The sequence below is a fragment of the Calliopsis andreniformis genome, chromosome 9 (genome assembly GCF_051401765.1).
Source record: "Calliopsis andreniformis isolate RMS-2024a chromosome 9, iyCalAndr_principal, whole genome shotgun sequence".
Classification (NCBI taxonomy): domain Eukaryota; kingdom Metazoa; phylum Arthropoda; class Insecta; order Hymenoptera; family Andrenidae; genus Calliopsis; species Calliopsis andreniformis.
The window spans coordinates 7099747-7125593 of NC_135070.1; the positions used below are offsets into that span (position 1 = coordinate 7099747).

At 39.0% G+C, this 25847-nt stretch overlaps 1 protein-coding gene across 6 annotated transcripts in view; it reads left to right on the forward strand.

Moving 5' to 3' along the window:
- Positions 1–25847, forward strand: part of Bru3 (CUGBP Elav-like family member bruno 3) — a 679691-nt gene that overhangs the window by 647957 nt on the left and 5887 nt on the right. For all 6 annotated transcript variants that reach the window (XR_013002584.1, XR_013002586.1, XR_013002583.1 and 3 more), the window contains 6 exons: positions 142–221; positions 10396–10539; positions 11747–11867; positions 15360–15527; positions 16961–17059; positions 22573–22650. Coding sequence is in view for 1 of the 6 variants with exons in the window: in XM_076384868.1 (XP_076240983.1) it covers positions 142–221; positions 10396–10539; positions 11747–11867; positions 15360–15527; positions 16961–17059; positions 22573–22650 (690 nt within the window). In the remaining 5 variants the exon portion in view is untranslated. The remainder of the gene's footprint in view (positions 1–141; positions 222–10395; positions 10540–11746; positions 11868–15359; positions 15528–16960; positions 17060–22572; positions 22651–25847) is intronic.

The window sequence follows — 25847 nt, forward strand, 5'->3', positions numbered from 1 at the left end:
AGATATGGCTCTACGAGCTGTCTAACCCGATCGATAGAGCTATATTCTTGGTTTAACATTTTCTTCGTTTGCCACTGTCACGACAGTACCTATCAATAAGTTAGTACCAGTGGATCAACGAAACGTTTCTTTCTGTTCTAGGCTGTGCATTCGTGAAACTTTCGTCACATCAGGAAGCGCTAGCGGCGATTAATTCTTTACACGGTAGCCAAACTATGCCGGTGAGTATTAACTATCTTTCACTATGGTTACTGCTTCATTATGACTTTGAACATTTTGTGTCGAATGGTTCGAAAATATTACGTGTTTCAATATTTTATATTGTGATAGTAGGTATTGCAAATTAGGTACTGTGAAAATAATTGTAATTGTTGTTTGATTTCATTTCATTTCACTAGCGTGACAGTAACGAAATGATTGACTGGAAATGTTTAGTGTTTACATAATGTGTATTCATGAATCGTTGAATGTTTTATTGGCAATGTTGAGTTGAATTTTATTATCGACAATTTTCCAGTAAATAGGAGGATATACTATTTAAATGATAAAGATTTAAAGTCACATGAAACACTTCTTATCACCAGTAGCTTTATCTCTCAAACTCTCCCACTTTTCTAACTTCAAACGATTCAATTGGTCGCAGTTAAACTTGCTAGTTACTATTCGATAATGAAACTAGTAATAAGGAATTTTATTGCTTGAGTAGAGGGTATTAATATTTAGGATGCTACACATATAAAAACTGCTGTCGATTTCTGGAGATCTTTTAATTAAACATTATAGATAATTCTATACTATAAAAAAATTGAATATACTATTATAGAGCTTTCCACAATTTTATAAAATGGGTTACAATACAAGTCTCCCTCAATTCTCGAATCAGTGTTTTAAATTTCATTACTAGATCCCATCAGGCTCCAAATGACTGTCTACAGAATAATATCATCCTGTTTCGCAAGGGAGCACAAGTAGAAACAAATGAGCAGAGAGTGAGCGTAGAAAATGGCTCCGAGAACAATACAAATGACGGAAGGAGACAGTAGACTTATGGACGGTCATTCTTCGCAGCAGATAAAGCGTGTAGAGCGCGCAACTATAGTAATGACTGTCGTGGTTGCAAACACCCCCAGTCTGCAATCTAATGACTGGCCAAACAGAAATCTGCATAACACTTGGAGAAGTGTTATTCTCCATCGCTGAGTCTCCCTTGGCCTCCGTCAAACCACCAAACTTTCTCGGCTTAGGGTCGGACCAGAAATTCCCAGTTGTAATTGAATTGTCAGCGAGTTCCGTCCGGGATTCCACCTGCTGATTGGTGAAAGTTCCCCAAGCCGCTTGCCGAACTTGACCATACAGCATTCCTCTTCCACCCTCCACGCTGTTATCGCGCGACCGTCATTCAGTGATATACATCGACGTAGCCAAGTTCGAAACGCTTGTTTATTAGTGCTATACTAGACGAGGAGGATTCACTGTTAACGATAGGCAATCATTTTATTAGCTGTCGGTGATCGACTAGTGTTACCATGACAGAGTGGCATCCGCTAAGTTCGGTGGCAGTGTTGTGTATGCTGGTTAACGTAGATGGGTAAGTGTGACTTGTGGATTGTGATTCTACGTTTACGTTGGTTCCTATTTATTAATCAATGGACTGCGGATCTATATGCATTTATGGGAAATTTCAATATGCAGAACGTAAGGAATTCACATGATATGCAAAAATGTTGAAAATATCGAGAATTAAATACACATTATAGTATATGGAAAATGGAATAAATATTTAATTAAGTTATATTTCACTAATTGTATTTATGGATATAGGAAATTGCATAAACATCGGCAGTCTGTTAATCAATTTATGTGTGGAAAATTTTGAAGAAAGCCGTGTGGTGAAAAGTGTAGGATTATATGAGAGAAGATTTAGTAAGTGATATAACTCAAGCTTTGCAATTTGCAAAGAACTTTATAGATATATTTTGTTTAATTTCTGAGCTATAGAATTCTGCCTCTGAATTCTCTTAAGAATAGATATATTATATCTATATTGGGGATACAGTCATAGGGTGATGGGACCAAGATTGCAAATTCATGTACATTCAATTCAAAACTATTTTACTACTATGAACAGTTTATCAATCTGATCAATTAAATGAACTTTAAAGGGACTGAAACACATCGCTTCCGATTGCATCCATTTAGTCAAATTGTTACATTGATAGAAGAATGATTTAGTGTTTTTTAATTGAATGTACACAAAATGCAATTATAAATGCACAGTAGAAAGGGTACTATTTTGGGTCCACAAATATCATTTGCTATAAAAGTAGAATATCATTATTTACCTAGGAGGGATTATTTATATGCATACAAACGATATAAACCTTGTTTAAAAGGAAAAAGGAACCATTTATCGAAATAACACTAATTTCACGCGAATCGTCTCCTACGAGGTGAAAACGCAGCAACTAGGTGATTGCATGTTTCCCAGCGTGAACTAAATAGTAGCGATGCATTCATAGTGAACAGCCACTCTATCACCCTATCAGCAATTGTTTCGGGGCCCATTGACGCGAGAAGGAAATAAAAAACAAAACGAATTTCCCAATATCAACGAGGAATTTCCGTTCCGTGTCACACGTCTGTCGCGTATGCAAAATCACGAATTGCGCGGCGGCGGAAAGGGGAAGGTGAGAACAGACGCGTGGCTGTTACGTGAATATTACTCGTTATAACGCTCTAATCTAATAGCGGAATACGAGAGAGAAATTATGTGCACGAAACAGGAACTTCAGGATCGTGCCAGGGACCATTTGCCCTTAAAAGAGAAACTGACATGAGGCGGAACGTAATATGCAGATCGCTTAATTATCACAACAAATTATGCAAATTTTGACACCGACGTTACGAGATTTCGCTGCGTCGCATCGGGTTCGCCGAGGGTGCGAAAACGGAGGACAGACACGAGTCACGCGGTTTGCCCTTTCGTTAGGGTGAATCTGGATTTGTTAACTTCGAAGAAACGTTGATAATTTCCATAATCGTGTGCCCTTAAAGTCCGTGAGATTGAAATTATCAGAAACTCTGTGTGGGCTCACAAATCGCTGGGCTCACAAATTTTCAAATTCTTCAATTTTCTAATATTCAAATACCTACACAAATATTCAAAGCTACAAATTTTTAAATATTCAAATTCTCAATTTTTTAGATTTACAAATTTTCAAATTTTCAAAAATTTTTCGTATTTGTCTAAACAATCTATTTAATTTACACCCAAAATTCCCACAATTAAGAACTGCAGACCAGAATGCACATACCAATTAAATCCTCGAATATATTTCTACTCACCCGTGTCAAATATTTTCTTAATTCGGTATTCACGCGAAACGTTTGGCAGAGAGTTGCATGCATAAAGGGTGAGCAATTAAGTGGTAGGACGGTAGCGTACATAGTGGGTATGATGTAGGGTAGTAACCGGCCGCAGGACGAAAACGCTCGGCTCGAGGAAGGTCCTTGTGACGATTAAGGCCTGTTAAATCGAGGGATACGCATATTGCGTTGGAAGCTCGCAAATATGAGAGATCTGCAGGAGTAGGTATTCCAAGGACTCTCTACATCGAAGGAGAAGGAGCAAGGACAGGCAAAGGGAACGAGGAAAGGGAAGAATTTCGAGATCCTGTAGAACAAGGACATTCTAGTACAGACTGGACCTTCTATTCGTGATTAGAGATGCCTCCTTCGAGATATCGAGAATCCATTTTCCTTTGTCAACGAACACGATAACAGACAAGATGTCGATGAACAGTAGAGTATGGTCAACCCTTTGGTTTAGAATTTCTTTTTGCTCACACTAGTCAATATTAATTCATACATAACCAAAAGATATAGGTCAATATGTTACTAAGCGAATGATTACTGCAAGGTAAATTATGAATCGTAATGTCTATTAATGTCTTTTTCCTTCTCGGCAATATCTTTCTCGACCTCATAAATTTTACCTTTCTCGACCTAAAAAGATATTATGCTCGATGCAGAGATTCTAAATGTTCTTATTGAGGACTCGAGGAGCATAACTGCGATTGATGTAAAACGATCAGACGCGATTAACCGTACGAAAACATTTTACGATCTCTGATGCTGCACTTTAATCTATATGTACACACGATTTAGAACACCCCTCTCTGCACTTTAGCGCTCCTTTATGCTCCGTTCGGAGTTTACTATCGTTATTCTGCGAAATTGCTGCTTTAACAGTTGAACTTGAAACTGCGATGAAACATGCAGACATGAGGATACTCGACGTCGCAACTAGCGATATTCAGATTTGATCGTGCATTGAGTACATTATTTTGCAAACTGGAAAATATTTTCCTATGATAACTGTGAGAGTTTTAAACTTCTCTTGTGTGTATTTAATATCTGTAGATTTATGAATTAGGGATTAATGAATGCAATAATATTACTAGTCTTTAAGAATGAAAAATAAGTGATTTAAAAGTCCAAGCCAGGAGTATTACCTATTGTCCGTTTTCTCACTTATTAACACCAATGGGCGGTGTTATGCTGACTTATTCTACTGAGCCAGACGTTCAAGTACAGTAGTTTAACATACAATATTTCCCTTCACTTTTAAGGAAGCGATCACACTCAACCATTACTACTGATCAACAGTCATCGACCCAATTTTAAATGTAAAAACAACAGGCTCAGTATAGTAATTATATCTGAGAAATAATAATGTTACCTGCAAATTATCTTCTATGAGTTATTTCTTCGAAATAATTATTGTATTAAACCTGTGATTTCTATGTTTGAAATTTGATCAGTAACTGATGATCAATGATAATGGTAGTGTGACTACTCCCCAACCCATAAATTACAATTTTGTCAAGAAACTCACCTTCAATAAAACATCACAGAGTTTTAATTACTCAACGCATCCCAATAATCTCAAATGAAGAATATAATAAACGTGAAAAGAAAAATCCTGGAAAAATGACTCAAAATCAATCGTTACCATATTGGGAAGCAACGAATTTCCATATATATTGTGTAGGAACAATATTTCTCCAGGGAGTATCCAATGTATTCCGCGGAAGGGTTGGGGGATCGGGTCAATTTCGAAATCATACCGCGGTGTCGACTGATCGATCATTAAACCGGGGTTATTACGGCGAAAAATTGCCAACCAGCGTGCGTCAGGAATTCCCCGATCATTTGCCTTTTCGGGGGTGGGCCCATCGAGCCGTATAACGCGGTTTACGCAACTCGAATTGACAGCGTGTTCGCACGTCACGCGGCGGGGGCAATATTTCTCCGAAGGCTCAATATTTCTGCGAGGTCTCGCGATCCGTCTGCCGCGGTATGTGTCACACAGCCTGAACACGAGCAAGCCAGCCTCACGCGTAGTTATGCCTTCTGGAGCGTGTGACATTTCTTGTCACGCCTCGCGACACGCTCGCGGTGCCTTCCCCCCTCCCTCTTCTTCCACACCCTCGCGCCGTGCACTTCGCCATCCCCTCCCCCGCGACTCAGCAAACTCCTGAAATGTCTCGTAATAAAAGCAAACCTACGGGAGAAGTGTTTTGCCACGATGTTGGCCGAAGCGCGCGCCAGGACGGTAACGGTCGTTTTCAGCGTAAAAATTTTACGTAACGTTGCTTCGGTTTTATTTCCCTCGTCTCCCTCGCCCCTCCTCGAGCATCCTGCCACTGCGGAAATTAAGTGCTCGGAATAAAAAAAGAGACCCAACGCCCCTTCCCCGATATAGCTCGTCTTTGAAACGCGCACGAAGTGGAGGGACGTTCTTCTCGGTGAGTACTCAGTTTCGGCGGTAGGGAATACTAATTTCTGTCGACGGAATCGAATTTAAATTGAAGTGTTTGAAATAAGGAGATTAGGTACAGTGCAGAGAGAGGGTTGATTATTTCTGGTGCTGCAGTTGCGGGTATTGAGGCTGCGATCGATGTTAGGAGACGACTTAGATTGTGACAGAAATTCTATTCAGAAAATAGAGTTAATTACACCTGTTGCGAGATTGTTTTTTCTTGTATTCACTTGGCAGAATTTTTGATCGAAATTCTCTGATAAAATTTGCTCGAGTGTATTTCTGACGACATTTTCTTCATAAATTTCGGTGGGTTGTATTTCCAACTGAAACTACCTCACGTATTTCGGTTAGGAGACTATGTAGGGAGTATATATTGTGTAGAGCTAGTAAGTTTGCACCTGAGACACATTTTGATATAGTAGTCATTTTTCGTACATAGTGACATGTTGCTTCAGTTAGCTATTATGACTAATTTAGACAATAATACGCTACCTTTTAAAGTGCGTGTGAAATCAAGCAGTTCTATCTACTGTAACAATATAGACCCATATATTTTTCAGATGCAACTGTATCAGTTTTGTACAGTATGTTCTCTTCAAGTTACGAACTGTGACTATGTTATCTACTACCTATTAACTATTTTAACATCAACTTTTTTCCCTCTGTTTCTTAATTCTTTAAACAAATATCTCTGCTAAGTTATATCAGTCACAGATATATGATAAATACATTCAACCCTCTAATTTTACGAATTTTAAATTGAAATTTTTTTCTCCATTAATTTAAAATTTCTAAAATATTGTCTCAAGAAACAGTCCTGAAAATTATTATTAACCAGGAATAAAACTACCAGAAAATTGCCACATTCAGTAACATACTTGAAGGAACTCGATGCCAAATACTCAAACAATATTTCTCTCGAGGCTAGAGCAAGTCAATATGAGAGATCGGTTTACGTACGTCAGAACTAAAGTTCCACGGTGAAATTCGATTTCTGAGAAAATCCTTGTGAACGAACATTGACGCGAACGATTAAGCAGGCGAAGTTTAAAAGTTCGTTAAGCCGGGGAAAGGTAGAAGGAGCGTGTGTTGTAGGTGGACGTAGCGTCAGTGGCAGGAGTAGCCCTCCAGCCTCGGCGGATGTTCCTTTCTCTTCGAGGAAGCGAGCGAAAAGTGGATGGAAGGAAATTGTCTCTGCATTAACGGGGGCTCGGAAACTGCTTCCAACATTTAATTAAAGACATTCCCTGAGTAATTCCCTCGGCGGCCTCGTAATTGCATTGCTTTTATCTCCAGTACAACTGTTACTTGTTTGGCGAGTCTTTCGTATCGGGAGTCAGAACGGAAGACCAAATCCCGTGGGCAAGAAAAAGTACGGCCGAAGGGAAAGAAACGTGATCAACCGTGAGACATGGAGATCCCTCGATACGGTGCCGTTTTTACCAGAAGATGACCCTTCCTCTGAAACGGGGTCTTAATATCTCTATTATCGTGATTAAGCTCGAATAGGGGCGAATCAAGGTTCGATGTATTTTAATTTCCATTTAAGTAGAATCTCGGTCCAAGTGACATTTAGTGTAAGTAAATATTCAGTAAATGAAAATCGATCCTGTGAGTGGATTCAAAGATTTTGAGTTGAATTTATGATCCTCTAGATGGAGATCTCCAAAAACCTATGGCACTATCGTTACCATGAAACTGCCCTACAGGGATCAATATTTCCTCATATTTCAAGCTCCCATTCCCACATACATAGCGATTCACCTTCATTTCCCATTCTCAAAATTACTTTCCTCGCCGCTAGAAACACGAATAATCCCACTTTAAAAAACTAATTTCAATTTAAAACGAGATTTGAATAATGTCGCGTTATATTCACTAAAAACTACTTAAATCTCAGGGAAAAGCTTTACAAAAGCGTCTCCCCTAAGATCATTAAACGCGTCAAAGGCATCGATCGACTCACTGTCGACAATTTAATATCACAAAGCACGGACAAAGGAATACTCTGAGCAGATATTCGAAAGCATAAGGCTACACTTTGCAAATATACTGTAGGTTTTAAAGAGACAACCGGAACATTAGCGTATACAAGATAAACATAACAAGCCCGAGTGTGGAAGCTTCAAACGTCCTCCTGGCGGTATCGATTGGGCTGGCTTTTTCTTTTCGCGTGCAGTTCAGAACGTTGGATCGGAATTAATGAACCGTAATCCCCCAATAATGAGGCTTCGGCTTCAGTGGCTCTGATACGACCTCGCCACCCTTCTTACCCCCTCCCTTATTCACCAGCATCTCTGCCTCTCCCTCTCTCTGTCCCTCTATCTCTCTCGCTCGCTCTCACTCACTCTCTCTCTATATTGATGCACGTATGTGCCCGCGTAAATGTCACATACGCCAGGCGACTTAGCGCAGCCGATCGGTACGCAGAGAGGAAGGCCTTCCAACGCTTCGAGGCTGTCGACGCGAGACAAATTATTTTCCTCAACAACACGCGTCGATGCTTTTCACCGAGCATAACGAGTTGTTCGACCGGCTCTCTCTGCCTCCACAGAGAATACAAAACCTCGTTTCCCTTTTTATGGACGCTCCTCGGCCTGTCGATATTTTTCCCGAGTTTACGAAGAAACGCCCCTGAATATTCCTCCTGATGGGATCGTTCTGTCGACGATGACCCTGACATCGACGTTATCCGTGGTCCTTTTGGAATTGGGGAAGATACGACACAAAGACCAGGCTATGCTTATGTCCCTTTTAAGAGTGATCAGGGTAAATTATTTATTTGAGTCGATAGGAAGAATATTTATATGATAATTTTAGGATGGAAGATATTGACAAAATAACAGGTTCATAGTTCTCTTTTGTTGATGTAATTGAAATAGTTGATATCTGGAAATGTTCTAGGAAATATCCTCAATCTGATAGATAATGTAAAAATATTTCTTCGCGTATGCTGATTCCTTGCAATCTGTTCATTACTATGAAATAGTATTTCAGTATTAAATTTTGTGGATTCCAGAGTGGCGAGAATAAATCTCTAACTATAGTAGTGACGCCCCTTTAATTTTACCTGTGATTATTGTAATTATTAAACAGTATTATGTGTTATTTTCCACCCTCTCAATATTCGCAGTTCTTTTTGTATTACTACTGCTTTTATATGTATAAATTCAGTCATGTCTAGCATTTGCATTGAGGACACGAATATAATATATCGCCGGAAGCTCGAAAGTTGAACTTTTCTCCACAGCCACAATGGACACTGGCCACCTGTTGCCTTTCCATTTATATTTTAAGTGCGGTGAGAGCGTCATCGTCTTACATATCCTTGCAAATGTCTCAAAAGGGATGCCTTTTCACACTGAGAAATGTGCATAATAACTTCCTCTCTTCTCAACGATTCGCATAATGCAGCAATTTTTACCTTTACATACATTATCAAGCTCTTGCCACTGAGAATACTTTCAAAATAATCGTCTTCCAACGAAAACTATCTCTGAAATCTGTGTTTACTTCATGAACATCAAAAAACAAATAAATAATTTCATATAAGACACAAATGAACTCTGCTCACAGCTACAGTAGGATTCATGCAATTCTTTAAATCTTTTCCAATATTTACATTTTTATAAAATAGGAAGGGGTAGGATCAAATTTTCAAACCCAAGACAAGTTAAGGGGTAGAATAAATTTCTGAAAGAACAAAGGTCGTGAATTTCTGTGAACATTATTGTCAAATTTTCCACACGTAGGGGATTCATAAAGGGCGAGGAACACGCACGAGGGCAAAGAAAATGCGAGATTCCAGAAAATTATGCGGCTTTGCGTCGGTGACGGTAATCCCTTCGCTACAGTACCGCCTCGTCTCATGGAAATTACGAAGCGGCACATCTGACAGTGCCTGATCCTCCATTTCAGACCCGCTTGTCATACGGTGGCAATTTATATTGTGCACAACATAATCCCGATACGATAAATCGCATAACCGTTCCAGAAATCCATCGGTTACATTTCCATAAAGGTACGACGAGAATTTTTCAGCCTTATTTACTGCTAGCTAGTCACTCCATCTCGCTCCTGCCTGACGTATTGTCTTCCTCGTATGACTCAACCATAACACTCAATCAATTACAGAAAATTTTAATATCTCTTTTATTAAAGAATAGGAGAGAAAATTATCTAAGGTACATAGTAACTGTTCAATCAAAAAGGAGTATATAGTTTCCAGTACTGTACAGTTGAAGCAAGGAGTTTTATTGCAACCAATTGAATCGTTTGAATATAGTAAATGGAATGAAGAAGTTGTTAAAATTAAGCAGAAAACAAAAATAAAAACCTAGAGGGAAATAGAAAAGATTTGTGTAAAGAATCAGCTAATTTTTTAAGGAAAATTGTTTATTTAAAATCGAAATTCTTATATTTATTACAGTTATGTATATCTTATCACAATGATTCAGGATTCATCTGTCGACATTTATTAATATATTGACTTTTATGAACAGTGATCACGGAAAATAACTTTGAAAATTTTATGAAACTATTGTACTTACAAAAACCATGTGTTCTAGGGTGCATCATCCAGCTTAGTGGTAAAGTTCGCAGATACTGAGAAAGAGAGACAAATAAGACGCATGCAGCAAATGGCCGGGAACATGAGCCTTCTTAACCCTTTCGTCTTCAATCAGTTCGGCGCTTACGGCGCTTATGCCCAGGTGGGTCGCATTACCGTTAATGGTTCTCACGTTACCACATTATCGTCTGGTTGCTCTCGTTAACACGAATCACAACCTGTAATAGTTTCTGTCTTGTTAGAAACAATCGCTGCCATTCGATGGCGTCTTGTTACCTTCCAGTGACAGTAGAACGATATTTAACCATAATTTATTTTTCCTTCACAGTAGTTTTAATTAAAAAATAAATAACAACCACGTGAACACTCAAAACTGTTTCTATTGGAAATAAAATTGAACTTTTACTGTGAACTAATTTCAGATACAATATACAGGGTGTTTCGCGACAGGTGGTGCAAATGGAAGGATAGTGATTCTATGAAAAAGAAAATTAAACCGAATATATCGAATAAAACTTTTTTCGTAACTCGTGACGTTTAAAAGAAAATCGAGTTTGAATTTCGATCAGGTGCAAGTGCACAGAAGTACAGTTTTAAGCACTCGAGAGGTGCAGAGAGACAAGGGGAATGCTCCACGCTTACCACAGACAGTTCTGGTCTGACTAGTGCCATTCCCCTTCTACTCGCGTTCCCATCAAGCATATAAAACTGAACTCCAATGCACTTGAGTCTCTCAAAAATTCGAGCTGAATTTTCTCGGAAACGAAGTATTACCAAAAAATTATATTCCATATTTTGAACTTAGTAGTTACAGTACCACTCATAAGTATTCGAACGATTTCACAAGTTTGGGAAATTACAGATTAAAAATCCATTTATGCAATCGTCAAGTAACTAGCAAAAAATCACAATTACACAGTTAGAAATGATAAAACACTATCGATAAATGTTTCGTCTGTGTAATCATTGGGCTTGGTTCGTGCTCGGCTCCTCGATTGCATAAATGGATCTTTCTTGGTAGCAACCGATATTTATTGCTTAAACTAACAATTAATTACTGCTAAAAATACAATTACTGTAATTATTATATACTTAATTTTAAAATATAACAGAAATAAAAAAGAAATATAAAGAATATACATCAGTTACGAAGAAACTTCTATTTTTCTCAACATGTAACACCGTTCGAGTACTTACGATCGGTACTGTATATAAAATCAGTAACGAGACACCCTCTAATATGATCACAATAGCATACACGCCCTTTCATTTAACTCCATCACTCCCGAGCGATTTCAACAAGATACATGCCCGTGACAACACGTTCGACATAAAAGTTCTATTTACAGCAGCAAGCGGCTCTTATGGCTGTCGCGACACAAGGGACGTACAATCCGATGGCGGCGCTAACTGGACAATTGCCGCACGCGTTAAATAGCATGCCAAACCCCGTCGTTCCGCCGACTTCCGGTAAGCTCTTTCTTCTTTCAATACTGCATCAACGTTGGTGTTCCAAACATGCCAGGGTATAGCAAAAATTAATTACAGTAGAACCTCGTTCAATCTCGATATTCGCATTAATACGATCCTGGCTGCGTAACTGCTGCAGCGTTTGACGTTTATTCAAATTAAAAATAGAGCGCATGTAAACAAGATACGCGGGGATATTGATTCCTCGGTTCATTTAATATAGACAATCGATAAAGACTCATTGCACACATCTTATGCAATTTAGTACCACATGAATAATGTTGTTTACAGTCATTATAACTTTAAAAAAAATAGATTACAGCGTTTCTTCTGTGTAACTATTTCTTGTATGGGATTGATTAAATTGGGAGCGTATTTGAAGACCACAGGGGAAAAACTTGATAAATCTTATTTTCTGAATTTTGCAGAACAATTTTAAGAATTAAACAGGAGACTACAAAGTAATAGAAGCGAATCATGCAATCAGTGCAGCTAATATTCTTCAATGGAATTATTAGAAACCATTTAATAGTTGGAAATTTTTCGTTAATTTATCATATTCCTTTCCTGTTTCATTTAGATTTGTCAAGTTATGTCTCTATACACCCACCACGAAAACAGTTTCATTCATGAATTTCTCAAGATTTTCATCTTTTCAATCGACACATAAAAGCTCTCTCTTCTTGCTACCAAATAACATAAAAACACGAACAGACAAAAATGAACTTATCAAGTTCTCCTGTGATCTTCCTTTATTCAAACTTCGATACTTTCACGTATCTCTACAACCATCGAGATTCTATTGTACACGCATGCCTTGGCCCTCGAATATGTATTTAAATAATTGCATAACATCTATCTCACCGGGACTAGCGTAGGAGGAATCAGCGAGACGCTCGATTTCCGGGGGAAAACATCCTCCAGAGAAGCTTTGGAGATGGAGAGAGAGAGAAAGAGCACGGAGTAGAAACGAATTCCGAAGCGTCCATACACACATATGTACGGTCTGACGGAGAATTGCTCGGTTTCACTGACGCAAACTTCTTTCTTTATCTTTTCCCCTTTTATCCTGCTCTCCCGTTTGTTCCGCCCGGATCTCGCGGCAACAGGAACATGCAGTCCGTTGCCTTATAACCGGCTCGTAAATCAATACAACATTTTCACCGAGCGTGACTCGGGCGAAAGATATTGCCGGTACCGCGAAACTTTATCGAAAACTCGACGAACGGGATGGAGGGGAAGCCAAAAAGCAGCGTTTTTCTTCGTCTACGCTTCTCCCCCCTCCTCTCTCTCTCTCTCTCTACGCTTCTCTGTTATCCCATTTTCCCTTTGCTCGTGTACCTTTCGCCGTTTCCACTGTTCGTCAGAGAGGAACGCGAAAGGGATGGAGAAGGGAATGGTGGAGATAAGTAAGCACGGAAATCGGCTCTCCGCGAGCGCTCTGATACACGTCAGAGCCTCGTCGAGCGAAAGGTAACATGGACCGTTTGATAGGGAAATAATATTTTATTTCTTCTCCGCCCACCCTCGGCCCTTTCTTCGCTCATCCGACGCACAAGGATTACCCTCTGAGCTTTTTCTTTCGGTGAAACGGTGTCATCGTGTCCGTGGATTTTACGCCTGCTGGGTGCTTGACGTGTGGGGTGAGCGATGCAGGGACAGGGGTGATTGCTTGTAGGGAAATAAAAGGGAGGAAGGTGCGATGAGGATGTTTTATGAAAGGATTTGCTTCTTTTGGGAAAAATAGGTGGGAAGATTAGCTGTATTGGAGTACTGCTTGAGTCATCTGTGGAGCGCTAGGGATGTTAATGGTGAAACTGATTGTTTGGGAAGCAGTGGTAGAAGCAGAAAAATGGTGATTCTGTATTGAGAAATAAATCAGAGATGTAGAATCAATTTTATGTTATTGTGTTTCGTTTTGTGGAATGTTAACTCTGAATTTGGGACGTTTGAGGGATCTACATACGAAATGACTTCTATTTCACAGTAGATGAAGTCAGTGGTCAGACTGCAAGCGGTTCTGTTTCCTCCTGTGCTTCTCGGGCGCCTAAAACTATAGCTTCGTGCATTCATGCTAGAATAAAATTCAAATTTAATTTTCTCGAAAGTGAAGCTCGATATTTTCTACCTATTTCTTATCATAGAGTCGCCATATTTCGTTTTGTGTCACTGATTCTCAGACAATTTGTCTAAACAGAAATTGCTATTTGACACGCTCCTAAATGATTGCTTGCGTGATGTATCTGTGATTGTAAGGCAAAACTATGTTAGTCATGTAGGTATTTTTGTTTCTTAGACATTGACTTTTTATAAAGTTTTGATTCTCAATTGCGCTATGGTGCTACGTTTGACTGTTATTCTAGACTACGCATTTTTATTCATATATGGAAGATTGAAATGTGTAAAAAGGTATAGAATATGTTTAACATTCAAAAATATAGAAAATATAAGAAACATAGAATGCAAATTATAGTATATGAGAAATGAAGCTAATTTTTATTCAGGTTCAGTTTCTTTAACTGTGTTTATGAAAATATGAAGTCGTACAAAAGCCTGCAGTCTAGTTATCTCGTCCTTTAATAAAATAGTTCTTTTAATTCAATTTTCTTTTATTAAATATAATTTCAATAAAGTCATAAAATCAATTGATTAAAAATGTGATAAATCATTCTGTCTTATACCCACAGATACATTACCAAAGTGTTTAGAAAAAACTGGCTCAAAGTGTACTAATTCAGTAGTCTCCAAATAAACAAAACAGATCAATCTTAATAAATCATTATAATCCTTCTAACCAAAGTTACTAAATCTCATTACTAACTAACCCAAGAAGATCACAATCTTCCATTCAAAAATAATACATAATAAACACCTTAAACTTCATACAAGTATCTAAAGCTGTGTCTACGTTATATGTTACATAACAAAATTCTACAACTTTTTAGAAAACAGAAAAAAGACACATGTATAACATTTTTCTTTTTCTTTTTATTTTATTTTATTTTAAAAGTTATATTATAGAAAACAGAAAAAAGAAATGTTATGCATATGTCTTTTTTCTATCTTCTAAAAGGTCACATAACTTTCTCACGTAACATGTATCGTAGATCCAGCTTAAAACCCACCTTAAGAAAGCAGTCGACCATCGATGATACCTCGATCGACCACCTCGTCGTGACACGAGTCATCGACAACTCCTCATTACCGTATCCCTGACAGTCTTCTACCAACGTATTCGAGTGAATGCTCGCAGATCGTACGATAACCCTCGAACGCGACGCGAGGCATACGGATCATCCGCAAACGCGGTCTCACGTCTTTGCCAATTAAACGGTATATACCGTAAATCGATTAACAAGATGTACAGAGGGCAACTAGCTAAACGTTAGACAGACGCCGTGAGCATTCCCGATCCGATACCCCGCGCCCGCCTAGAGGGTGACCGAGGTCGGTGTTGTAAGAGCAAGAGGGTAATCGGTGTGTACTGATCAGGTTTGCTCGTAGGTACCGGTACAGGGCAGCCGGTTAACGGGGCGATACCGTCGTTGCCATCGCCGACGATGCCCAATTTCAACATAGCTGCACAAACACCGAACGGTCAGCCGGCAGGCTCGGATCCAGGTGTCTACACCAATGGGATACCGCAGACGTACGCAGGACGTGAGTATCAACTCAGGCGCAGTGCGCCGCCCCTGCGCAATGCTCGGCCAATCGACGACGGACTTTATTATTCTGCGTTTCTGGCGATAAGCAAGTAACCGGGGCCGCGAATATAGAATACACCGACGTATAGAACATCCCTCGTCGGCGATGTCGTTTGAACTTTGGAGATGTCGGGGGTGTTCGAATGTAAATGACAGATCTTTGACCCTTTGTCCGTGAAGACGAGGCAGGTGATATGGTATATGGTATGTGGGTTATAGTACTGATGAGATTTTTAGGATTTGTGAAGTCTGAAAAGGGGTAGCTTTGTTATATTGATACACAGGGTGTTCGATAATGAAGAGTTGGATCAATTAAGTTAGGAACTTGAAAGGGTGATTAGGGGATCTTAGAAATATTGTGGAATATTGTTTGAGGGTTGTTTTAGAGGTATTTCTTGTGTCTGACTTATTGTAGTTATTCTACTTGAAGTACGTAGAATTTGTTCTACTGTCAGTGAGCATTAGCCAGATTAGATGCAAGGATGTTAGTAGAATAAGGCAGTGGAATAAGTCAAGTCAGACACCACTCACGCAAATTTTAAATGTATTTATGGTAATTAATAACTCGAAAACTAAGCTTCAAAGGCAATTTCATTTTATTGCAGTATGTAGAATAGACTCCTTAAAATCTTTTACTTCTTTCTGAATACTCTGTATATTGTAAGTTATGTTCGTCAATATTTACAGTTTTGAAACACTGTATTTATCTGAGTTTACAGGGGAAATTGTAAAGCATGGTAAAAAAGTTCGATACTTTTATACCTACTTGGATAATGAGCTACAGATTTCAAGAATGCATCTATCTCGAGAATTATGTATCTGCAGATATTTATATAAGTATACTCGATGGGGACAGAAATGTAACTTTTGTGTTTTCTGTCTTTTACTTTCCATTACAGTATTCAAAATAAATCTTTGTAAAGGGTCCATAATACTTTTTCATTCGCAACACATCGAAGTATATCTTAATTTCTATATCTCAATTTTTTCAGCTACCTATACTACAAATGAATACAATTTTACTTAACTATACTTCCCATTTTAGCTACACTTCATTTCCAAATTTTGAAAGCTCTCCACACACTTCATAAAATCCATATACGAACTTCAGAATATTCCATTTCCACAGGGATAGTATTTTATCGAGAATGAAAATTCATTGAAAATTATATCTGTCATTTGCATGAAAAACACATGATTCATGGTTTCGCGGGATAATATTCCAGCACGGTTGTTCGTTCTTTTTCTGATACATGTGAAATCAGATTAGAGTGACGAGGGATCCAAGAATACACGATGCCACACGATATCGATTGTCCAGTACGTATTGCGACAGGGGTCTTAGACGTAGGTCTGTCCACGATAAGAGCTGAGCTTACTGAAGTGTAGATGCCCTCCATCTGTCCATTCCAGCACAAGGGCTGCCCAATGGGGAGACGCCACTTCAGCATGCCGCGTATCCCGGAATGCAACCTTACCCTGGTGTCGGTAAGTTTTTTCTTCTCCATTTACCTCTTCTCTTCGTTTTATCGAGGATTCCGTCAAACCCTCGCGTCTGCAGCGAGTTTTCACGGGGACTTTACCGAGCGCGTTTCATAGCGTTTTTCTTTTCCTCTTTCTTCTTTTTTTTCCTTTTTGCTCTATATAATCGCGTGAGGCTCAAAGCCAGCCTCCAAAGAACGACGCGCTTGATTCCGATAACGAGTTTCGAGGGAGAAGGTCGAGTCAGAATCATTGCGTTACTTGATCGATGTGTCATTAGAAATTGTTATTATGTACACTGATTTCTAACGAAATATGTTTGAATGAAATAAACTATCGTTGGATAGAATTCTCAAGGATTTTGGGGAGAGTCTATTCGCAGGACGCGGAGAGCACTTGAATCTGAACGTTCGATTATAATATGCTTTTATCCGAGCACTCGAGCACTTAACTCTAAAAAATTCGATTTCGTTCGTCGCGTTTCTGGCTGTTGCATGCAACTATGGTCGCATGTGTTACACTTTTGTACGTATAGATATAAATGTATATAAGTTTATGTATGGACACACGTCTATATCTGTGCAAGAACACAGGTGTCTCATAGCCATCACCATGAATATAATGTATTGTGTAAGAGGTGTTTCAAAGTAATGGGTTAAATGAAATATTGAAACTTGAAATCTGAGAAAATTAAAAAATTCTTCCTATTTTCAAAAAATTAATTACTTCTAGTTTTTTAAATATACGAACAAAAATTGAAGGATCAAACCTTCTATACAATAGTTAATTTTATTTTACTCTACTGTATACTAATTTTCGAAAAAGAAACAGTGAAGTTATCTATATCACGTATAAAATTTTATTTAGCTTTACTTAAAAATAATAAATTTCAGAATAGTAAAGGCTACATCTATCGAGTGTTCTATTCTAATCCTCATAAATATCTCTAAAGCTAATAGTTGAGCTCTGCCAGATATCAAGTTTCAGCTGAAATATTTCTTTTCGATAGGAATAAATATTGACAATATCTACACGTAAAGAATAAAATAGGGCTTTGCGCACCTATGGACGCGAGAAATTTGTATGTTCGTAACCCATTATTTTAAGACACCCCATATATCATAAACATGTCGCGTCAACGTGTCACATATAATGCTTCTGGTATGTTGTGCAGTGTACATCGATGTTCCTTTTAACTGTACGTCGTGTACATTATATATATTATATATTGTCACTTTCTAAACGTATCGTGTACCGTGCATGTCCACCAAACACGGAAGCCGACGCTTTGCCGAAGGCTTGAGTGCGACGCATTGGCAGAAATTATAATTCAATATCCAGCATCAAAATGGACGATCCCGTTTCAGAGGCACAATCAGAGTCCCTAACTATACTTGGACTCGTTTCGCTCGCCACCGTTAGCAATTAACGCACAGCCCCGATATATTCTGATTTAATTCAACAACGGACGGTGGGAACGCGGATTTCGCAAGTTTGACAACCGTGTCTCATTATCGGCTGCAAAAACCTCGGTTCACGGAAACTTCCCCCGAGACGAAATAATTATTTTCGCACCTGCACGCGTTATACTGGGTTCGCCATGGTGTGTGTTGAAATATTTCAACAGATGACTGTGTCTTATGATAAAATATTCTGCCTTCGTTTTGCAGTAATAACGCCTTCACTCTAATTGTCATGAGATATTCTATAGAATTTCTGGTGGATAGTTTAAGTAACAATTTTTTTTATTCATTTTTCTTGCTCACTCGGTGATATGTTTCTATTGTTCTAGTAATACCGCTGAAAATTTTGATTAATATCGTTGTTGGTATTACTGAATCGGATTAACACTGGGTCAATGTTTTTGATCAACACTAAGACCGATTTGCTAAACTCCATCTGCAAACATATCGATTTTTGGATGTTTCATGACAGCTCAACTACGGGAGATACAACAAAACATGTGAAGACATTTCGTGTTACCGTAGCTTTGCAGAGAACCATCTAAATACGTGATATTATCTTTCGATTTTTAGTACACTGTGCACACATGTTAACATTAAATCGTTGTTACTCTAAAACGAAGACAAACCAGAGATTTCATTTCACCATTGGCATTACTATCATCAATTTCGAAAATTATTTTGCCTGCAGGAAGTGAATCCCTGCTTTCACGATCTTCTCTCAACTATAATTTTTCAGTCTCTCCTTCAAAAGAAACTCTTACTTGTTTCATTTAAAAGCCAAAACGAAAGATGACATTCACCTAATATTTCAACGTGTACCAAGAACCCCCTGTATATTCTTCTTCCAGTCGCGTTTATCCTTCCCTTCTGTCCATCCCTCTCCCACCCTGTCTCTTTCAGTCGTATACCTCCCTGGTTGCGCAGAAAGTCAGAAATTCATCAAATTTTAGGTATAACGTTCGTACCCATCGCGTCCGTGTCGCGCTGGTATCCCGTGTTTGCCGAAGACTCAAAAATAGGATATTCTTTTTCTGTGTATTTTCGTCCAGTGTACACAGAGGACGTGGAGATCAGCCGGTGGAAAAAAAAGCAATCGGAAATACCGTGGATCCCTCTATTTGAGCGAACGGTAACCGACGTATGATGGCGTATTTATTTCATCCGCCAAACGTCGATCCATCGACGAGGAGGTACCTTCGATAACGTTAATCGGAATATATTAAAGCGATGTTTGCACGGAAATAATTAATTTCCAAGCGAAAATTCGCCTCTTCTATTCTGAGAGGCAACGTTCGATTTCTCTCTATCTCCCCTTACCGACTTCCCCCGCCACCTGTATCTGCACCCCCAACCCATTTCGTCCCTTTCCGTTTATCCGTAACGAACAAATATTAATCGTGCGCGTTTTAAATATTTGTCAAAGCATAATTAATCCCGTTATAATTGCTTGCCTTCAATATCGTGCGATTAAGCTTCCATTTGTTCGTTTCGATCTATCGGTTGTCGAGTGTTCTCGACGAGCATTTCATTCCGCGAGATAGAACGTCGGAAATAGCGGTTATTTTTGTAAACGTTTCTCGCGTTCTGCTTTCCTCGCCCGCGGTTAATGGTACAGGGTTCACTTCATGCAAATCCGTGTAGGTACTTTGTCAGAGAGAAAAAATAACGAGGTGAGTTCCTCAAGTGTAGGCAATTTTTAATGCGCGTTTAACTGCTGACAGAACACGTCAAGCCGATATTTCTGTACCTTAGAGTCAAAAGCTAGTCGAGTCAAGTTCATTTTTTAGAAATTAAGTTTTTTATAGGATTTCAATGCTTTCTCTTCATTTTATTGGAATGATAGGAATTTAGTTACGTTACGTTATAAGTGGAGATAATTTAATAACATAAACTGCTTAAAATACTATATTAGTGGAATGAGTAATCGCACTTGTTTTTCGGCTTTCCTGAAAAATAACAAAAAAGTACTTGAGTCACGTTAGTTTTCAACTACAAATTTAGAAAGTAGATTTCAACATTTTTTAATTCTTTATTTTTAAATTTTCAAATATCCAAAATTTAAAATGTTTACTTACTCCAAGATTCAAACGTTTAAATTTACTACAGATGAATCTACACTAGATTAGGATAGATTAGGAAACAGAAAATATATATAATAAAGTTATTATATAACATGTAGTGTAGATCCACCTTAACATTCAAATACGTACGTTTTCAAATTTTTAATCATTCAATTTTCGAAGGTTCAAAATCATAAAATAAGAAATTTCCAAATATACGAAATTCCAAACTTTTTAGTATTCAAATTTTTTGATCAAGTATTTCATGTCTTGAAATATTCACTCTGAAATGAATCACTCTTTAAACTTCTCCTTGTAGCCAAGTCTCCTATACCAGAGCAATATGTTTGCGCCGCTTGTGTCGCGCTTTTAACGAGGATCTCCGCTTGTTGCGCGACTTTGAAGCAATATCGCGTGTCGGTTAATTTCGACTGTCGCAGCAATATTTGATAGGGCCTGAAAATACAAAAGTATCGTGTTAAAAGTCAGGAAACGATGAGAACGTTGAGAGTCGAATATCCTTGTCGCGGGGTAGCGCCCCTGCAACGAATGCAGCTTGAATGGGAAGGGATTTCCTCCGTCGAGCGGCTTGGTTTTCGTTTGCTTTCGGCTCGCTTTGCAGAGCAAAGCTCTTTTCGTTAATTCGATGGGCAAGTCGCGTTTGTAAAAGTATCACGTGCGAAGAAACACGTAGCCTCGGACAAACGTAACTTTCTGCTACTCCCTTGTCCCTCCCTGATGCATCCCGTTCCACATCGCGTTCGGCGAAAACAATTATAAATTACGCTAACGTAATTATCTGTCGTTGACGGTAATGCAACTTTGTATTTAACTAAATCGAGTTAAGTGAACAGTTCGGCATTAATTAATATCGTTGTTTATTGTATTTGCGCTCTCGCGTCGCGGCGTTATTTAATTAATATTTACTGTCAAAACATGGGGATCTGTTCCATACATTTTTTTTTGTTTGAACGGCAAATTATTCGATTCGGACGTTGACTGATCGAATTATCCTTCGCGTGATGAGAAGTAAATAGTGGAATAAAAATGGAAAGCTTCGCTGGTGCGATATTTGTAGAAGAATACGATGACTCATTAAAAGAGGCACAACCTTGTCGTGTGTCAAACTGTTACAATCTTTTTGTCTACGCGTGCTAGAAATGCTTGTGTATAATTTTAATATTGAAAATGATGAGGAATAAATACGTAATATAAAATATGTAAGTAGTTGAAGTTTGGAGTATTTCTCTTGGCAAATATGAGAGATATGGGCATTCTTTTACAACATACTGCAGTTGAAGCTTATGTACCTACTTAGAAGCTGCTTATACTTGCGCTTCTATGCCCTGATGTATTGATTTCCAATGAAAAAAGGATCCTAACTAGCCTTCGCCTCTTAAAACTGACAAGCTAAAAAACTCAGAAAATTTTTTAAGTCGTACCTCTTTCTGAAGCTTTGTAAGGAATTCTGAGTAGGCACCGCCTGCAAATATATAAAGAATGACTCATGCAACAGTATAGCCTGAATTTCCTTGTAAACCATTTGTTGTACAAAAATGTAGGTGATACAGTTGGGTAACTCACCCTGTATAATATAGTGTAATATACAGTCCACAGTAGTATAAGCTGCAAAGATACAGACTGCAACAAAGAACGCCCATACTCTACTGCTACATAAAATACACCAGACTTGAATCACATTTTTCGTACTCCTCTCATTTATAATTAATAACAAGATACTACGTGGCCACAGTCACTACATTTACAAGAAAATGAAAGAAGCTTGAAATGCGACAAAGTTGTCAATCGTCTAAAATTTCATTGTACGCAACCCTGAACAGTGTTGTCCAAAAGGATTCTCTTTCTGTTGCACAATACCTACGAGGAGCTTTAGGAATGCAAGATAGGAGCGATATAAAAAGAAAAACAGCATGCACTTCTGTGTCTAGGTGTGGACACATCATGATGTATTTGTTATTTGTTATTGTCGCAGCTTATCCCGCCGTCTACGGCCAGTTCCCTCAAGCTATTCCTCAGCCGATGACCGCCGTGGCACCCACACAGAGGGAAGGTAAGTACAATACACTCATCAACGTCTAACTGTTGACTGTAAACACGAACAATTGTAGTCCCGAGATTGTAGATCCAAGTCCCAAGCGTCCAGACACGAATTATCCCTCGTCATTGCATCGCAGAGTGTTTTCGACTAATCACCGAGAACAACAGTTCGCATGTTTGCGTGGAAAATTCGTTACGTCGAGGTACATACTCGTCTTCGCAGGCTTTTCAGCGCGACGTGACCGAGGGAAATAAAAATAGCGAAATAAATCAAAAGAACGAGAGAAAGGACGAAACGCTATCTTCCTAGTTTCGCCATTAACAGGGGAACGAAACGGTAAAACACGCATGAAAAAATCCCGATGAACGAGTTACAACCGAGGAATTCTTTTCGTTCGTCGAAAGCCACGGCCATTGCCGACGAGTCTTTTTTAATTCGACCACGTACACGGTTGCGGTCTTTTCTAGTTTGAACCGTGGATAAAAAAAAAGGAGGGATGACCCACAACTGTTGATGAATTTTCACGTAACCATGATACATTCTACTTTCCCGATACCGCGAATAATGCCGGGTTTCACCGTTATATGAAAGCCGCCGCAACACGTGCCTTTTCCCTCGCATCGTGTTCCCGCCGTTAATTACTGCCACGTTAATGAAAGAACGAACATCCACCGTTTCGCGTCTGGGAAACCGCATCGGGTCTTTCCTCTTCCAGCCTCTCTGCGTGTCCCGAAACGCCGGCAGATTCGAGTAATTAAATCGATCGACGCGATTCGGTGGCGTAAGATTAATCGAAATCGATATCGTCGCGGAAGGGGGACGACTGTGAGGGTGGCGAACTGTCCTTCGACGTTACCTTTGCCAATGAGAAGACGGAGGTGGGGTTCAGGGTGGAAGATGACGAATAAAAACGCGACTGGTAAGGGGAGTCGGGAGGGCAAGCCGAGGCAACGCCTAATTGCAATTAACAACTCGCCATTATTAGAATATACGACGCCTAACAATGAGATAATGCAAATAAAACGAAAGTTTTAATTACTTTGCCGCTATGCCTGCCGGCGATCCGTTGTTACACAGGATAACGGGAAGTTTACCGCGACGTCGTTTTCTTTTCCCTTCGCCGTTTAAGGTTTTCCAGCGTCCCCTCGCCTGCGTACCCTCCCATAGCTTTTCGCCCTCTCCTTCGTTGTATCTCGTCGGCGCGTCCCTGATACGCCTCCACGGGATACACGATACCTGCTTCCGCTGCAATTGTGACGTAAAGGGAGTCTGATGATCTTTCGATCTTTCAATTAGTAAATTGAACTCGTAGGCACGAGCGAAGGTACAGAGTTTGATTCGTTTAAAATCGTGCAGAGATGATTAGAACATGGATCGAACGATTGAATATTGGGAAAACGTCTATTGCAGCGGATGCGTTTCATCGAAAATGACACGAATCACACACGCCAGACTTCCTCGGAGGAGGAATACGTTTCCGTGCGTGTTGTACGTATGTGCAAAGCTTTCCAAGCAACGTTGTTTGATGTTGAGGCCGAATAATGAGCAACGGCGTGGCTGAAGAGAGGGAAAGAGAGGAGGACGCGACGTGGCAGAGAAAATGTTGCAGAAATCTCTGTTATCCTTGCACGACATCGTTATACCGATTTTTATATTTACTTGTAGCTTCTTCGTCGATCATTTTGTGCTTCTCTAACCTGGTCTCGATGTTTTATACGTCTTACAAGGTGTTCTCGATGTTCGTGTATTTCTATCTTCTCTTGATCGATCACTGTGCCACGTTCTTTTCAACATGCGCCGGACAACTGTACTTTCATTTACTAGATGGGTTTATACGTTGGTGTTTCATCGTTGCACTCACTATCAATTTCTATAGCTGTGTTCGGTGTTGCTCTGTTGGGCCAGCATTGGTCGCCGCCTTTGCGATCAACCACAATTATAATTAATGTACAGAGTGAGCTGTTTAATATTAACACCGTGTATATACAGGATGGACCACTTAAGGGGATTGTCTGAATGAGTTTAAGTGTTTTGGAAATGGAAGAAAGTGTTGCAAGCAATATTTAATAGAATGCAGAACGTAGTGTATACTATAATTATTGTGTGTTTTATTTCAGAAAATTGCTTCGTTACAAGTACAATAAACACAGAATTCAGAAATGAATGATTCGCAATATGTTTAAAATTGCAATTTCTTTGGAAATGTCTTTGAAATCTGAATACATCCCATTTTTATATTATCTATATCATTATTTATGATAATAAAATATGTAACAGTTGAAGATGTAAACGTAACAATTAATATACAATAATATTAAAAAGAATCAGATAATCCTAGTGATGTCAAAAATAACTTTCTACTTCCAAGACTTGAACTTAGTTAGACATCTGCCTTTAAGAGATTTGTTTTACATACGTGTTCTTTCGTTTAAAATTATTTTCGTTCAAACAAACTTATCAGTAGATTATTTTCTAACAAGTGCCAAGCAGTATAATCTCCATTACATTATAATATTTTCTTTGGAAATAAGAAACAGAAAAAAAGATAAAAATGACCAACGCAAAGCTGATTTATCGTAAAACTATAACATCATTACAATTACATCCCCAGAATAAATTGGTCGCTCTGTCACACCAATGTACAACATCTGAAAGCTCGATTTACTCGGATAAAGAAACCATCGAAAAACCGCAAAGTTTAGTAAGAAGGAATCGTTCGAAGCTTAAGTTAAACGCTGGTTTTAGCGGATTCTCGACTTCACAGTTTATCTAGCCGTTGATGTTTCTCGCCTGGGTTTCGGGGAAGCTGTCGCTTTCATTAAATTTGCGTGCACGTCCGGCGCGTGGACCAATTAGAGAGTCGAAAACCAATTTCAGGATCAACGATCGCACGGCACGACGACGTAGTCGAATTTATGGCTTGTTCTTCGTGATTTCGCCGTCCACCGCAATTCCTTCTCCATTCTCCCCTATCGTCGGAACCGGAAACCCGTCGACATCGGCTCTAATTCGGGTTTCACGTGACAACTACGATCGAGTTATTACCGAGACGAAGCCCATACTTACGAATACAAACGTTCCTTGCTCTTTGCCTGAACCATACCTATTACATAATATATAAATATCTGGTAAGTAAAGATGAAATTGAAACTTGATAAAAAAAATTGTTGAGGTATTCAAAAATATAACATTTCTAGTAATGAAGATTT